Source organism: Rousettus aegyptiacus, unplaced genomic scaffold, assembly GCF_014176215.1.
Source record: "Rousettus aegyptiacus isolate mRouAeg1 unplaced genomic scaffold, mRouAeg1.p scaffold_m13_p_12, whole genome shotgun sequence".
In the NCBI taxonomy this organism is placed as follows: Eukaryota; Metazoa; Chordata; class Mammalia; order Chiroptera; family Pteropodidae; genus Rousettus; species Rousettus aegyptiacus.
Window position 1 is genome coordinate 39,345,310 of NW_023416287.1, and position 15,476 is coordinate 39,360,785.

The 15,476-nt window shown below is 44.0% G+C and overlaps 1 protein-coding gene across 11 annotated transcripts in view; it reads right to left on the reverse strand.

The window, feature by feature from the left end:
* The window catches only part of SLC41A3 (solute carrier family 41 member 3), a 102,663-nt gene that overhangs the window by 16,654 nt on the left and 70,533 nt on the right, over positions 1 to 15,476 (reverse strand). For 10 of the 11 annotated variants that reach the window (XM_016160541.2, XM_016160538.2, XM_016160532.2 and 7 more), the window contains 3 exons: positions 10,623 to 10,694; positions 5,856 to 6,000; positions 2,487 to 2,633 (listed from right to left, as the gene is read on the reverse strand). In XM_016160541.2, coding sequence (XP_016016027.2) covers positions 2,487 to 2,633; positions 5,856 to 6,000; positions 10,623 to 10,694 — 364 coding nt within the window. The remainder of the gene's footprint in view (positions 1 to 2,486; positions 2,634 to 5,855; positions 6,001 to 10,622; positions 10,695 to 15,476) is intronic. The other variant, XM_036229734.1, reaches the window with a different exon arrangement.

Here is a 15,476-nt window from a genome sequence, read left to right on the forward strand (position 1 = left end):
TCTGTCCTCAATTCCTGCCACATTCAACTTTATTTCTCTGGCTTTTTTGCTATTTTCCTGACATAAGTACCCTTTTTCACCTCCTCCAACCCCAGCCTTATTAGTATTATTAATGCTATCATTTATGGGATCATGACCATGAGCCAGTGCTGTGCCTGGCACTTCTGGTGCATGAACTCATTTCATGTTCTCAACAACCCTGCTCAGATAGGTGGCGAGGAGGTGGCCCACCCAAGACATGAACCAGCAAACAGTGAAATCAGGGCTATAGTTACAGTTGATTAGTGATGCCAATCCTGTTCCATCTTTGACATCTTTGTCTCATGGAGCTTGGATAACAGCCAGCTTTGCAGCTATATGTGTCCCTGTGTCATCTGAAGATGGACCTGGGTCTGGATCATCCAACTTGGGCACATAAACAGGCATCATTCTTGCTCACTTCCTTTTTGTCTTGTAGTGTGTGTGTGTGTGTGTGTGTGTGTGTGTGTGTGTGTGTTTCACCTTGGGCACACAGACCAAGACACAAGCTTTCTCTAGAACTGTCCTCTCATCCCTGACCCTGCCTTCTGAGGGTACTCAGGGTGATGCACGCCCCTCTACTGAGTGGGTCCCAACATTCAGAGATGTTAGGTATGGGTCCCCTTTGTCTCAGCACTGTAATTATAAGCACCCCTCTCTTGCCCTTCTCTGCAATAAGCAAACATGGTTCCTTTCTCTGTGACAGGGAGGCCTACTTCCTGGAGCAACTAAAAGAAAGAACAGGACACAGGTGCTCGAGGTGAGCTATAGAAAAAGTGCTTCATGGTGGAATTAGTCAGCCTCTTTGCCAGAAGATAGAAGGCTGGCTCAATGAGCTTTAAGCAAGTCTCAGACACTTGGGGAGACAGCAGCCTATAGGGGCTTGCAGGACATTTTTGCATCTAGTCCAATTTTTCTAGAACTACTCAGAAGCACTGGCAGAGGTTCTGCCTTATAATCTCCCAGCACTGCGGTTAGTACTTCGCCTGTGTGTGGCTGTCTTTCTGACTACACCAGCAGGTATGATGGTTGATGAGTCACTCCTTATCAGTGAAGATTCATCTGGTATGTACCAGGCCCAGTGACCTTTCTCCCCTCTAGTGCACCCAAGGTAAATTCATAGTCTAACTGGAGATATGGATAATCCAACAATGATTCAACATCTAATGAGTCCTGTCTTAGAACACACTATTCCAGTAGGGGTACAGTAGGGGCAGAGAAGAAGAGCCTGGGGACACCTGTGACTCATATTTATTTTGCAAATCAAACATGATTAACCTATATATAAATCTTGTTTTATATTCAGTGTAAAAGTAAAATTAGGTCATCTTATCATTAGATCTTCATTGCCGCTTATATGAAGTTTGAGACTCTCCCAAACCATTAAATATTGTTGGTGGTAGACAATTCCTAGGGTGGCAAGGAGCCAATACCATAGCTGAGACAGAAAGGGTCCCGGTAGCTGAACACTCTAAGTCAGATGAGTTTTCCTGCTCTGCTTCAGTTGCCAACATGTAAAAACGGGATGATGTCTCAAATCCTTGAGCCCATGTTCTCGTGAGCTATGATAAATTGGAGTTACATCATGGTTGCTCTTTTGTCTGTGATATATCCTCCTACCAACCATCACCACATGCCCCATCGCTCCCCACTGACTTCAGCACCAGCCACTCCACTCATTTATGCTACCTGCCTCAAGGAATATGGGGTCCTGATTGTGTTCAGAATCAACACTTACTAGGTGCAAATGGCTATGTGCAGCCGCCTTAGTAAGATTGTACCAGGTGGAAGGTAAACAATGTGACGCTTGGAGCGGAGTAGTCAGCAGTGGAAACCCAGGAGGGGAGAACCATCTGGGCAAGAGTGACGCTGCCTTTCCACACTGCCCAGGGCTTGAGTGAACTCCTAGGGAGCCTTCTGGTAGAGTAAGGGCATCTCTCTGAGCTGCTAAGCAGGTTACCAGGCTGCCTTCTGAGGAGCCCTGGCTTCCCCTGCCTTGCACCTATAGGGAGTGCATATGTTGTCACTGCTTCTGCCTGTGGCTGAGACATTCCTCCTTGGGAACCACTTCTTGGGCAGTTTATATGTGTCCAGTGTAAACTGCCTTCCCCAAGAAGGCACTGTCACCTGTGAGGATGTACCAAAGTGGCCAGATCAGCCACGGGCCCTCCCTGGCTTCCTTGCATACCCCGGCCCTGAGGTGGAAACTGAAAACCTACATGTCCGCTGACTTGAGTAGTGTATCCTGTCTAATACAGTTGAAAGAGCTTGAGATACTTGCTGGAGGACACTCTGATTTGTTCAATGACCTCAGGCTTTGCCTCTGTAAAAGAAGGATTTCTGACTCCACAACAGAACCCACAGGTTCCTTCTTGAGGGAATGGTCCCTGATTTGAATGTTGCAGGGTGGGTGAAAACATTCTTAATCAGCCTTGTTGGTGGGCCCCTCTTCCTTGGGTACCCCCTACCTTTGTGTTTATAGAAGAAGCTGCTAATGAAAGCCAGGATGGATAACGTGATAAGGTCTCCCAGGCTGGCTGCAATGGGTGTGGCGATGTTGTCTGGGTTGACCCCAAACTTTCGAGCACCAATCACTATACAGACCATCAGTATTCCTGCAGAGAGGAGAGAGAAAAGACTCAAAACTTAGGAAAACAACTGACCCCAAGGAGGCTCGGTGGCATAGTGGAGAAGTGGCACAGGATGAGAAGATGGTCAGGAGGCTGCTCAGTAACTTCCCTCTGTCCCCACAAGCCCAGACTGCCTAAGGAGGCTGGGAGGGTTGGACTATGCTTTGTAACTTACAGGCATGATGCTAACGAACGGCCCGAAAACTGGGAGTTAGCAGGCAGGTGGTTCCCGGGCTCCCACACCACTTGGAACTACATATATAAAGCTCACAGCTCCTCACTGCAGGGAAGATGCTCTACAACTGCTCTGGGGAATGTCCCCAAGGACTAAGCATGACCTCCTGTGCCTGTTGGAGTCCTTGGAGACGCAGATGCCTGGGTAGAATGAGTCATGTGAGAGGTTTGTTAGAGACAAAGCTTGTGAGGAAAACTGGGAGGGGCGAAAGTGCAGGGTGGTCTCTGAGGCAGGAGAGAGGGATGAAGTAAGGGAGGCACAAGCAGACTGTAGTGCAGTGCTGGGGTTTCAGAAGGGCTATCAGAGATCCTCAAAGGCATGTGGGCAGGTCCACATCTCTGGGAAACAGGCATATATTAGCAGCCAGGCAGGGCCACTACTGGGTGGAGGCAGCGTGTGGACTCTGAGTGCAGGGGTAATGGATTTTAGGGTGCAGCATTGGAGACCTGCTCCCTAGCTGGAGACCTGAGAGGTATCTTTTCACGGTCGCCCCACCTGACCAGGTCCTATTTTCTGTTCTGACTCTGTTCTGAGATAACTATCACACGTGAACTTCTAGTTCCCATCTGCTGTCTAAAACTTAATCCAACAGCATCTTATGTGGGTCTTTAAGAAAAAACACTTTGTATCTTGGGTATTGGTGCTTTTAACACTTTACCCAGTATTCTGTAACTCTAAAAATAATTTGAATTTTCACCTCAATGCTGTCCTAAAACTGCCACCACTGGCCAGTTGTTTGTGCTCTATTTTGTGACCAGGTCACAGCTACTTTACCTCTTTGGAAATATCTGTGCTAAGTGAATATGAACTGGTGGTCTGGTGGCAATCTCACAGGGAGTATAGATAGAGATAACACCAGTTTGAGAGCATTTTTTAAAAACCACCGCCACCACCACCTGGTCTTATGGCACAGTCACGTTGTGGTCACACTGAGCTACGAGCAACATTTCTGACCTTCCACATATCTTTGGATAATCCCAATTATGTCTATGCAGCTGAGCTTCACCCATCTCTGGGCCTCAGTTCCCTCATCTGTAAAATGGGGAGGTAGGAATGGCATTCTCTACAAGGCCCCAGAGGAACAAGGCTGGCTTCCTGAATGATTTGGTTGTGTTGTTTCCAGAGAAGACTTCATGCCAAGTATCTCCTAGGTTCTATTTCTCCAGCAGGTTTGGTATACTCATCCTGCCCTTCCTCTGACCAGATTGAGTGGTAGTGCTGCCCCTACTTCTCCACCACTTCCCCCCACACATGCACAGGCGTGTGACCAGGATCAAACATTCCACCAAGGGAGTACAGCTTGTGAATCTTCTCCTAGGCTTCTGTACTCTTATCTCCTTCCCGATCATGTACCCTAGTACAGGAATGCAACCCTTCCATCAACTGGCTGCCTGGTAGGAACAGAAATCACAAATAACCCACCTTGTTACCTTACAGAAAGCTAAGCTCAAAGGTGTTTTGTGAGGTCAGATGTGGGTACAGAAGTATAAATACAAATCCAATTTATAAAGTTATCACTTGTTGCTTCTTGCACTTGCACATGTAACATACACACACATATAATTCACAAGAGAACCAAAATAAAGTCCATTCATTCAGCAAACATTTGGGAGCTGTTTATATGCCTGGGCCTGTTTTAAGTGCTCTTATAACCATCAAGCTCTGAATTGGCAAGTAAATGTTTGTCGGTGGAGGAACGGACAGTAAACAAATAAGTGAATAAGCATTTGAAGTAAATAAACAGGATACTAAAATAAAGCATGACTGATCAGAGAAGGCCTCGGAAAGGAAGAGGCACTGGCACTTACCTGGAATTATCCATATGCTTCCATACTGATGTCTCACTCTGAACTAGAATATAAATGTCACAAAACACCATCACCGTGCATTTTGCTCACCGGTGTATCATCCCTAGCACCTTACAGTGCCTGGCCCATGGTAGACAGTCGATACTGAATAATAATGAACGGGTGACGTTTTATCGTAATTGTCCAGCTACGGGCTCTCCACTGATGTGTGTGAGGTCCCCGATGATGGTGCTATGTTTGCCAATGCCTCTATCTTTCCACCTTCTGTAGACATGTATGAACAATCTGCTGTGTGGCAGGCAGTGTGATAGAAGTGGCAGATGGAAGAGTAAGAGATGCCTTTCCCATGAACTCTGCTCTGAGGAGCTGACGTTGTAGTAGAGAGGTGAGATAGAAAATGAACAAAGAAACAAGATAAGTTCAGATTTTCACAAGTACTCTAAAACAGGGGTCCACCAGTCAGTCCGTGGCCTGTTCATAACTGGGCCACACAGCAGGAGGTGAGTGGCAGGTGAGAGTGAAGCTTCATCTGTATTTGCAGCCGCTCCCCAGCGCTAGAATCACTGCCTCAGCTCCACCTCAGATCATCAAGCATTAGATTCTCATAGGAGCACTGGTCCCTGGGGCCAAAAAGGTTGTGGACCGAAGCTCTAAAAGGAAGATGGCATGGTGCAGCATAGCATGGTGGCAGTGGGAAAGGGAAGAAGGGAGGAGAGCTATACCTGTGAGGGGATAGTCAGAAAAGGCCTCTCTGAGGAGATGAAACTTAAGCTAAAAACTGAGCCTTGCTCCCCACCGTGACTGTATACTATAGCACACACCACAGGTCCATATGCAAGCTGTGCTCAGAAACAGTAAAGGACTGACTGACTGAATGAATAGATAAATGTGTCTACAGAGCTCTGGCCAGTTCTTTAAATAAGAAGAGGGAAGAGAAATTGAGTTAGCAGCTCACTCTGGCACACACACTACCCAGGATGGGGCTCACTGGCCTCCTCACCTGGCAAGCTCTTCTCCACCCGTGGGCATGACACTTGAGGCTCTACCATTAGTGCTCTATCTTTCAGAACTGAAAGCACAAAGAGCTGAAATTGGAGCCTTGAGGAGTGGGGCATGCCAGCAAGGCAAGAGAAAGTGTGGCACTAGGGTGGGGTCACAGCTCACCTAGGGCAAATGCAGCCAGGAAGGCGGTGATGACACTGCTGGCACACAGCAATTCCATCTTCGCAAAGTCTAACTCCCCCCTAGACACGGCTCCCAGCAGCAGGGCAGCCATAGCAGCCAGCAGCCCCATGATGGTGGCCTGCACCTGTCAGGGCAGAAATCAGCAACATGAAGAAGAGTCCCTATGACTACCTCCGCTCCTCCCCATCCTTCGTCACACCTCCTTTCTAACCTCGAGAGGCTAACACCTTCCTTTAACCCAATTCCTCTGAAAACCACTGCTTTCCCCTCTGCTCCTTGATCCTTGCCATTTTCTATCACAGAATCTGACTTTTCACCTTCTACTCAGCCCTTAGTCAAGGGTCACCAGGCTCTGGCTCTGGCTCATGGCTCCTCTCTCACTGCTCTGGGAAAGTGTTTTGTAACCATCAGCAGCACAGACAACTGACCTCCCTCATGGAAACGTTCCCTGATCTGCAGCTATGGCTCAGAGGCTTTTGAGCACACTTCCCATCAATCTCCCCAACTTGCTTTCCTTGACACTTGCCCTGCATACTGATGCCCCTTCTCTGAATTCTCCCCAATCCTTGGCTGTAGTTCCCATCTCGTCTGGGTGGGGACACATCTCTGTGCCCACTCAGGCCAGTACCAGCGGTTGCCCCAGATCTGAGTATTAATACTGGCATCTGCTCTCTACAACTCAAAACATCTCAATGGAAACATGTTGTCTATTAAAGGAGGCTGAACAAACAAAGAGCTCTACCATGTATATGGATGGCGTGAGTTAGTCTTTTAAAGATGAAAAATGCTCTCTTCAGGTTCACCTGTGTAATTCCAATCAAAATCTGAACAAGATTTTTCATGAAATTTAACTCATTTTAAATTTCACAAAGATAAGTAGATGTGTGAAAACATCCAATACAATTTTGAGAGTGAGGATCAAGAGGGCATTTTGGCATATTCATTATCAACATATATTTTAAAGCTATAGTAATTAAAACAGGTGTATTAACAGAAAAATAGATCAGCAGGACTGGAGTCCAGGAATAGAATCATGAATATATAAAAATTTATTATGATAAAAGTGGAATTTTAAATCTGTATGAAATACATGACTATTGAATAAATAGGGTAAGAGAAAATGGATATTTGTTTGGGAAAAGTGAAATAAATTCCCATTTTATACTATTTACACATGTGCACACCTAAACATAAAAATCTAATGTGTGAAATAGAAGAAAATATAGAATAATATGTTTCAGAGTTTGGATTAGGGAAGGCCTTCTACTAAAGATACAACATTAAAATCTATAAAGAAAAATATAAACTTAATTTAAGTCTGAATATGACTTCCATATAATACGAGATACCACAGAATTCAAAGACAGAGGTAGACTTGGAGAAAATATTATACGAATAAAAAAATCTATAACTAATAAAAGATTAATATCCAGAATAATGAAGTCCATTTTACAAATCTGCTACTGCTGTTACTGCTGCTACCCCGCCTCCCCCCTCCCCCACCAACTGATAGAAAAATGAACACGGGATGTGGACAGGGAATTCACAGAAAATAAAATACAATTGGCTAAGAAACATGAAAAGATAATCAACCTCCCTAGCAGTCAGGAAAATTTTAAATGAAAGATTTCATCCTATTTATTGGTACCTTCTGTTGGTCTTCCTCTATTAAAAAATAAGCACTGTCTTAGTTTCTGCTGGGGTCCCTAGGTCTGAGAAGATAGCCTGAATCTCAGCCTTCCTCTGTACTCCCAAATAAATGGATGAATAAATCAATGAGTGGATGAGATACACTATTTTTACCTATCAGACTAAGTAAAATTAAAATTTAAAAGATTGATAATATAAAGTACATATTGACAAATATGTGGGAAAATGGGTTCTTATACACTGAATGTGGTAAAATTGGCAGAAGAATTTTGGAGAGAAATTTGGCCGTAAATTACCAATATACTTTATGATCTAACATTTCCCAGGGAAAAAATTGCACATGTGTACAATGAACCATATAATAATAATGATGATGTTTAGAGCTGCTATTTACTTTTCACTATTTGTCATTTAAAGTTATTTTCATTTATTAGGCCATTAAAAGTACAAATTACAGAACTATAAGTAAAATTTAATACTTTTTATGCTTAAAAACACAGGAAAACACATCATATATTGCCTATAGGCATATACATATGTATACTGTAGATGCAAAAAATGGTCTAGAAGAATATTTTCAATGCTGGTGAGGTTACAGAGAAACTAGTAATCAAACATTAATACTAGTGCTATTATTCAATACTAAGAAATCAAATATTTTGTAATCCTTTTGGGAAAATCTGCAGTTCACATGTTCTGAACTTGTGGCAAGTTTTCTTAAGAAATCCATACGAAAAGAGAACATTTTTGTTGTATAATGCATCTAGAATAAGCCTACAAACAACTGTGGCTGTGTTTACAGGGTTAAATAAACAGGAGAGGGTTGAAGTTGGGCAGATTTGCATTGGCTCTTTTGGGCCAGCTCTTGGTGGCTGTCCTTCAGTCTTACCAGGTAGTTTCCAGGCCCTACCATTTGTTAACTTTTAAATATCACTCTTGGGTATATTTAAAAGATGACATATTCTGAAGTTATTAAAAAGTTTAATTGTGAAACTTGCTGCGCCATTTATGATTCAAGGTTAAACTTTTTAAAAATGGAAGAGACAAAATTATACCCAGGCTATCATTAGGACCATGTGCCAAGCCACTACCAGGCCCAGAGCAGGACTTAATAAATGTTTGCTGAGAATCAATCATATGGAACTATACATGCATATGGACAAGAATTTGGTGAAAACAGAAAAGTAAAACCAGTGACTCATAGCTGAGGCATTTATTATCTGTCCCTTGCTAGACCCTCTGTTAAGAGTATCATGAGTATCCATTTTAATCTCCGAAGCTTTTCAGCTATAGGTCATTTTGGCTATAAATTATCCATATACCTTATAGTATATTCTGGGTACTCCTGGCCAATGCAACTCACCTCAAGCAGAGAAGGCAGATATCTAAACACAGAATTGCAACAAGGGCAGACCCAGCAGCACATGCAAAGCACCAAAGAGCTGTACCTGGTGTCAGGTTGGAAATGAGATCTGATTGGAATCTTGAAAGGGCTTCATTGCCAGGTGAACAAGAGGAGAAAGGACATTTCGAGGGGAGGTAACTGCATAAGCAAAGGCAGGACATGAGGCTGGTGGGGAAGTTGGGATCAGACCATGAATGCCTTTTGGGCCATTCTCACTCTTGGACAAGGGGAACTAACAAAGGGGCTTAAGGAGAAAGAGGTCTGATCAGCTTTAGGTTTTAGAAAACATCACTCAGGTGGCCATGCAGAGGTGAGCTGAAGGTCAAGAAGCCTGGAGCAGTTAAAACAGTAAAGAGGTTTGTAGTCAGCTAGGGGACCATGAGGCCAAGCAAGGAGAAACAGGGCTAGATTCCAGCATAGCTCAGAGGTAGAATGCTGAGTGACTAAATGTATGGATAAAGGGCAGAGAAGCAAAATGTTATTTGGTTTCCAGCTTGCTTAAATGGAAAGACTACTCACTAGGCACAGCTAGAGTAATAGAGTAATTGATTACCATGAGCAAGCTAGATGCCATAACCCCTACCCCTCCATGATCCATAGCTCACAACTACCCACTTCACAGGTAAAGTAAGGTGACTCGCCTGAGGGTCCCTAGCTGGCTGACTCCCAGAATGAGCTTTCAACCATCAAACAAGATTGAATTAAGGACTTCAGAAGAGATGTGAGGAGGGAAGGTGAAAGGCCAGATCTGGGTATGCTGTTTCAGGGATGCTTCTGGGACAGGCAGATGGAAGAGCCAAGTAGAGAGCTAGAAATGGGGGCTCTGGAACCCAGGTGAGAAGTAAAGTCGGTATCCTAACTTGATAGACAGGGAGATATGACTAAGTAAAGCCACCAGTTAATAAATATTGGCCTTAACTCCAGGCCTGTCTCAGGGTCCAGTTTTTTTATTCTACCACAGGCTTCCCCCAGCCAGAGAAGCCCAGAAGGTTCTGGATAGAGCCATTTCCTGTCTAGATCCAGACCCAGCTTTCACCAAACCTTAAAGCAATCTCTTCCCAGGCTCCTCCTGCCTTGGGTGTTCCCGACTCTGAGATGCCAAGGATGAGCACTTAGACCAACTAGGATCTGCTAGAAGGAGGTACAAGTTTGAAAGAGCATGAAGCATTTAAGGGACAAAATCTTGCAAAGGCTGAGAAGGAATAGGCAGAGAAGCAGGGGTGGGGCCGAGGAAGAATTTCCAGGCAGGAAGGATATGCAGACGCCTCAGAAAGAATAAGTAGGATCACATGCACAAGGCAATCAAAGGAGGATAGCAGCAATCTTGGCAAGCATAGTTTGAGTAGAGTGAGAAGAAAAGGCAGTTAGAACTCCAGGCTATGAGAAAGAGATCTGGCTGAGGGTGCAAGCCAGCTTTACAGAAGTGTTCTCTCCCGGTGGTCTGTGGACGACCTTAGTTGGAGTCAGATCTGAGCAAGTATAGGTGAATTTTTCAAGAAGATTCTAGCTGCTGCAAGAGTATAGTCTGATGGGCGTGGGGTGGATAAACAGGTGGCTCCCATCCCCAAAGCCCAGTCCAAAGCACAGGGCCAAGGGCTCACTTAGATTCCCCCATTCCTACCCAGAGAGGGCCTATCTACAGATTCAAAAGTGGGGAGGGGACGCATTAGTCAGACAAAGAGGAGAGTCACCTGAATGAGGGCGAGGTTACTGCTGATGACTCTGTGCTGGTCCCGGGGGTCATCAATTTGTCCAGTGTTGGCCTAGGATAGAGAAAAAGGGGAAAGAGTAAGTCTGGCTAGGCCCAAAGCCAGGTTAATCCTTCCTAGAAAAGGCAGTGCCTCAGGGGAGAAATCAGCAAATACTATTTCACTGATGCCAGAACAAATTCTGACCAGCTTTCAAAACTGTGACTGGGGACTGAGGGAGGAAGATGGTGGACTAGGTAAAAGCAGTGTTCGTTTTCTTCCAGGTCTGCATTGAAATTACAACCAAATTATAAAATGATCAACGTAGAGAATCACCTGAAGTCCAGCTGATCGTAACATGTACGTCTGATAATATAAAGGAGCCACATCGAAGCCGGCAGGAGAGGCAAAGTTGCAAATCGGGCTGGACCCGCACCCGCAGGTAGTGGAGGAACACAGTGAGGGAGAGTGAGGCTGCAGAAGCTCTCCTGAAGGAGAGAGGGGTCCTGGTCTCATTTGTTGGAATCCTCAGCCCAGGGAAGAGGAAATTCCAATAACTCTGACTGTAAAAACCAGAGGGGATCCTGGCTGTCTGGGTGAGATGGAAGGAGACTGAAACTCTAGACGGCCCTCTGAAGGACCCGCGCACAGGCTTTCTGACCTGCAGACACTCACAGAACACCAGCAGTGGGTCAGAGTCTCCTGCAGGATTCATACTGAGAAAGTCTGCATTACCTGGAGCCAGAACGAGGGCTGGAAGGGCAGCCACCATTGTGCCTTACTGGGCAATCTACTTACCAAGCCAGCTTGACTGGGCAGACCCCTTCCACAGGGCCATTAGGAAAACACTGGCCTAAGGAAATTAGGCTGCCCCACCCAACCTGCAGATTACCAGGGGCTTTTGTTGCTGGATGGCTGTCACACCCTGTGCAGATTCAGGGCCAAGCATTTGCCACTGGCAGCCAGCGCTGTAAACCAAGCATTTCCGAGACAAGGTCAGGCAGATCACTGCTGCCAACAGGAACTTGGGCAGATCTCAGGAATCTGTGGGCCAGTCCCAGACAGCAGCTGGTCTTGCTGTGAATGGTTACCAAAGTTGCAGCAAGACTGAGGCTGTATGGATCTGACTGCCACTGTCTTCCTGAGACACGGCCCCATCTTCCCCACAGATTGCCCAGGAGGCCCATTGACAGTGAACTGCTACAACTCTGCCTGCCCCACTCCCAATCTACACAGGCAACAAACTTTGGCTAGCACAGGGCTGGAACTGCACAGAAATCAGTGGCAGGCAGACCACTGCTGCCTGTATGAGCTGCAGTATTTCTTGAGGGGATCACAGGGGTCTGTACTGGCCCGAGGGTCCTTGACTTTCTGAGTTCCTGCCCCATCCCATATACAAAGTGCCCGCTATACGTTGATAGGCAGCTGCCCCTGCCCTGGGGTGGCCCAAGGTGGGCAGCAGCTGACCTTGCTATGATTGCAAACTTGTACAGGGAACCACAGAGACAGTACTGACACCGCAGTGGCAGGGGGAAATGTACTCAATAAACACAGGAGACTCCTGGGGATCCTGCGCCACCCAACACGCATATCACCCAGAGGCTCTTCCAGTTTCTGAGACTTACAGGCAACTGACAGGCAGTGTCAGACCTGGAGGAGCACTGGTCCCTCTGCTAAACTGCCAGAGGTCAGGGACGGGAGAAAACTGACCACTGCCTACAGCATCGTCTCTTCCACTTACCTATGGTTCCAGTATAGGCAACAACCATCTGCGGATCGCTTTGTAGTTCCCACGAGGTAGCCCTGAGCAATCAAAATCAGCAGCTGACCTTGGCCTATGGGGGAGCCCTTCTCGAGGGGCCACAAAACCAATGCATCCTGAGGTTGGTATCAGAACACAACATAGCAGCTCCTGACTAGCCCCATTAGTGGTATACACAAAGGGTGGTTGCAACAAATACACAAGCCTGCTAGGGCAAATCCCATTCAGTGGGATTAGCCCCCACACAGCAACTCTTACCCTGTGGGTGCAGCCAGTTCCCACAGTTGGTCAGCCTAGCGTTTATCCCATCCACTGATGTGCTAACAACAATAAGACTTGGTGACATGCACAACCCATACGAAGATCATGTCTAGAGCCCTCGGCATAGGGGATCAGGGAGAGTGCACCACTGGGCCACACAGGACACCTTCCACATTAGGCCATCTGGCCAAGGCCAAGAGATGAAACAAATATTCCTGACACATAAAAATGAACACAGAGAGGCTAATAAAATGAGAAAACAAAGAAACATGCCACAAATGAAACAACAGGAGAAAACTCCAGAAAATAAGCTAAATGAAATGGAGGCAAGCAACCTACCAGGGACAGAGTTCAGAATGATGGTTATAAGGATGCTCAACGAACTTAGGGGGAGAACGGATGAGCACAATGAGAACCTCAGCAGAGAGACAGCAAGCATAAAAAAGGACATAGAACCCATAAAAAAGAACCAGACAGAAATGAAGCATGCAATAACTGAAATGAAGAATACACTAGAAGGATTCAACAGTAGACTGGATGAAGCAGAAGATCGAATCAGCGAACTGGAAACAAGGTAGCAGAATACACCCGATCAGAACAACAAAAAGAAAAAAGAATTAAAAAAAATGAGTATAGTTTAAGAGACCTCTAGGACAACATGAAGTTTAACAATATCTGGATCATAGGAGTACCTGAAGGAGAAGAGAGAGAGCAAGGGATTGAGAATTTATTTGAAGAATAATGACAGAAAACTTCCCTAACCTGGCAAAGGGATTAGACATACAAGCACAAAGATTCTGAAACAAGAGGAATTCAAACAGACCCACACCAAGACACATTATAATTAAAATGCCAACGGTCAAAGACAAAGAGAGAATCTTAAAAGCAGCAAGAGAAAGGCAGGTAGTTACTTACAAGGGTACCCCCATAAGAATGTCTGCTGATTTTTCAATGGAAACTTTGCAGGTCAAAAGAGACTGGCAAGAAATACTCAAAGATATCAAAAATAAGAATCTACAACCACGAATACTCTACCTAGCAAGGCTTTCAATTAAAACGCAAGGTGAGATAAAGAGCTTCCCAGATAGGAAAAAGCTTAAGGAATTTATCACCAACAAGCCAGTATTACGAGAAATGTTAAAGGGACTTCTGTAAAAAGAGAAGGGGTAAAAAAATAGAAATAACAAATATGAATAATAAAATGGCTGTAACTATATTCCTATTAGTAATCACTTTAAATGTAAATGGATTAAATGCTCCAATCAAAAGACACTGGGTCACCGAATGGATAAGAAAACAAGACCCATGCATATGCTTTCTACAAGAAACCCACTTCAGATCAAATGACACTCACAGACTGAAAGTAAAGGGATGGAAAAAGATATTTCATGCAAATAGAAATGAAAAAAAAAGCTGGGGTAGTGATACTTATATCAGATAAAATAGACTTTAAAACAAAGGCTATAATAAGAGACAAAAAAGGGTATTACATAATAATAAAGGGCTCGATAAATCAAGAGGCTATAACCCTAGTAAACATATACACACTCAACAGAGGAGCACCTACATACATAACGCAATTATTGACTGGCATAAAAGGAGAGATCAGCAGTAATACCCTCATAGTAGGAGAATTTTAACACCCCATTGACACCAATGGACAGATCTTGCAGCCAAAGAATCAACGAGAAAACAATAGACCTAAAAGACACCTGAGACCAGATGGATTTAACAGTTATTTTCAGAGCATTTCACTCTAAAGCAGCAAAATAAACATTCTTCTCGAGTGCACATGGAACATTTTCCAGGATAGACCACATGTTAGGACACAAAACAAGTCTCAATAAATTTAAGAAGATGGAAATCATATCAATCATCTTCTCTGATCACAATGGTATGAAACTAGAAACCGACTACAAGAAAAAAACTGGAAAATACACAAACACATGGAGGATAAATAACATGCTACTAAACAATGAATGGGTTATTAATAAGATCAAGGAAGAAATCACAAGATACCTAGAAACAAATGAAAATGAAAACACAATGACTTAAACTTTATGGGACACAGCGAAAGCAATCCTAAGAGGGAAATTCATAGCAATATAGGCCTACCTCAAGAAACAAAAAAAGCTCAAATAAACAATCTAACCTTACTATTAAAAGAACTAGAAAAAGAACAGCAAACAAAGCCCAAAGTGAATAGAAGGAGGGAAATAATAAAGATCAGAGCAGAAATAAGCAAAATAGAGTCTAGAAAAATAATACAAAAGATTAATGAAACCAAGAGGTGGTTCTTTAAAAGGATAAACAAAATTGACAGACCCTTAGCCAGACTCATCAAGGAAAAAAGCAAGAGGACTCAAACACATAAAATCAAAAGTGAAAGAGGATAAATAACTATGACTCCATAGAAACACGAAAGATCATAAGAAAATACTATGAACAATTATATATCAACAAATTGGAAAATATGGAAGAAATGGACACATTCCTAGAAACAATCTCCCAAGACTGAGTCAAGAAGAAACAGAAAATCTGAAACAACCAATTACCACCAATGAAATAGAATCAGTAATCGAAAACCTCCCCCAAAGCAAAAGTCCTGGATCAGATGGCTTCATGGGAGAATTTTACCAAACATTCAAAGAAGAATTAACACCTATTCTTCTCAAACTATACCAAAAAATTCAAGAAGAGGAAAAGCTCGCTCTGTAACTCCTTTTATGAAGCCATCATTACCTTGATTCCAAAACTAGACAAAGACATTACAAAAAAAGAAAACTATAGGCTGATATCTCTTATGAACACTGATGCAAAAATCCTCAACAAAA